Source organism: Salvelinus sp. IW2-2015, unplaced genomic scaffold (genome assembly GCF_002910315.2).
Source record: "Salvelinus sp. IW2-2015 unplaced genomic scaffold, ASM291031v2 Un_scaffold4096, whole genome shotgun sequence".
Lineage (NCBI taxonomy): Eukaryota > Metazoa > Chordata > Actinopteri > Salmoniformes > Salmonidae > Salvelinus > Salvelinus sp. IW2-2015.
This window is the reverse complement of record NW_019945368.1, coordinates 6,619-7,383: the sequence shown is the minus strand read 5'-3', so window position 1 is coordinate 7,383 and position 765 is coordinate 6,619. Positions and strand designations below refer to the sequence as shown.

The following is a 765-nucleotide window of genomic DNA, read 5'->3' as shown; positions in this document are numbered from 1 at the left end:
GATAGCTTAACTGTTTAATTGTGGTATTGTGACATTTTTATTATTATTCATCTCTGCCTTTTTCTTTCTGGCAGATGATGGGCAGTGTGGATACAAGTGATTATCTCATCAGGGCAGAAGGACTGAATACGTACTTTGGGAACATTGCAGCAGTCCTAAAAGAAAAGGTAGACTATAGGTTAAACACAAATAGACATATTTTTTTGATAATATCTCTAAATACAATATTCCCCCACATTGCCCTAACAGTTTATTTGTATTTTCACAGAATTTCAATACTGCGCCTGGGAAGTGGTTCGAAAAGAGCTCCTGTACACCCTACAGTTCATTCTGGAACACCACTCTGTAGCCTTCTGTGGGCCAACAGGACATGAATTTTTAACATTTTTAAATTGAGTTTTACAATTGTACTTGATTTTAAAAGCCTACTATTCTCAATCTGTCATGTGCAACGTCAAACAGAAATATTATACATGTATTTATTTATTTATCAAGGTTATTTATTCATGTATGCCTATTTATGAATGTAATTGATTTTATCTATTTGAAAATATGTTGCTCCTTCATCAAATGTTAAGTTAATAAACTTTGTATACTTTTAAATATTGTTAATCTTTTGCTCATTCTGTAGCCCAGTCAATCGGTGTGTGAACATTCAGATTTGTATTAAAACATAGATAAATGCTTAATATAAAATCTGTATAATCAGAAACCTACATCTCCAATTAACGTRGTCCTCATCACATCACCATCATCATAAGCATC

The 765-nt window shown here is 32.5% G+C and overlaps 1 protein-coding gene across 1 annotated transcript in view; it reads left to right on the top strand.

The window, feature by feature from the left end:
- The window catches only part of LOC112076865 (interferon alpha-1-like), a gene marked incomplete at its 3' end in the record, with an annotated part of 7,505 nt that extends 7,338 nt beyond the window's left edge, over window positions 1-167 (top strand). Inside the window, exon 6 of the mRNA XM_024143519.2 lies at window positions 75-167. Coding sequence (XP_023999287.2) covers window positions 75-167 — 93 coding nt within the window. The remainder of the gene's footprint in view (window positions 1-74) is intronic.
- Window positions 168-765: the final 598 nt, after the last annotated feature.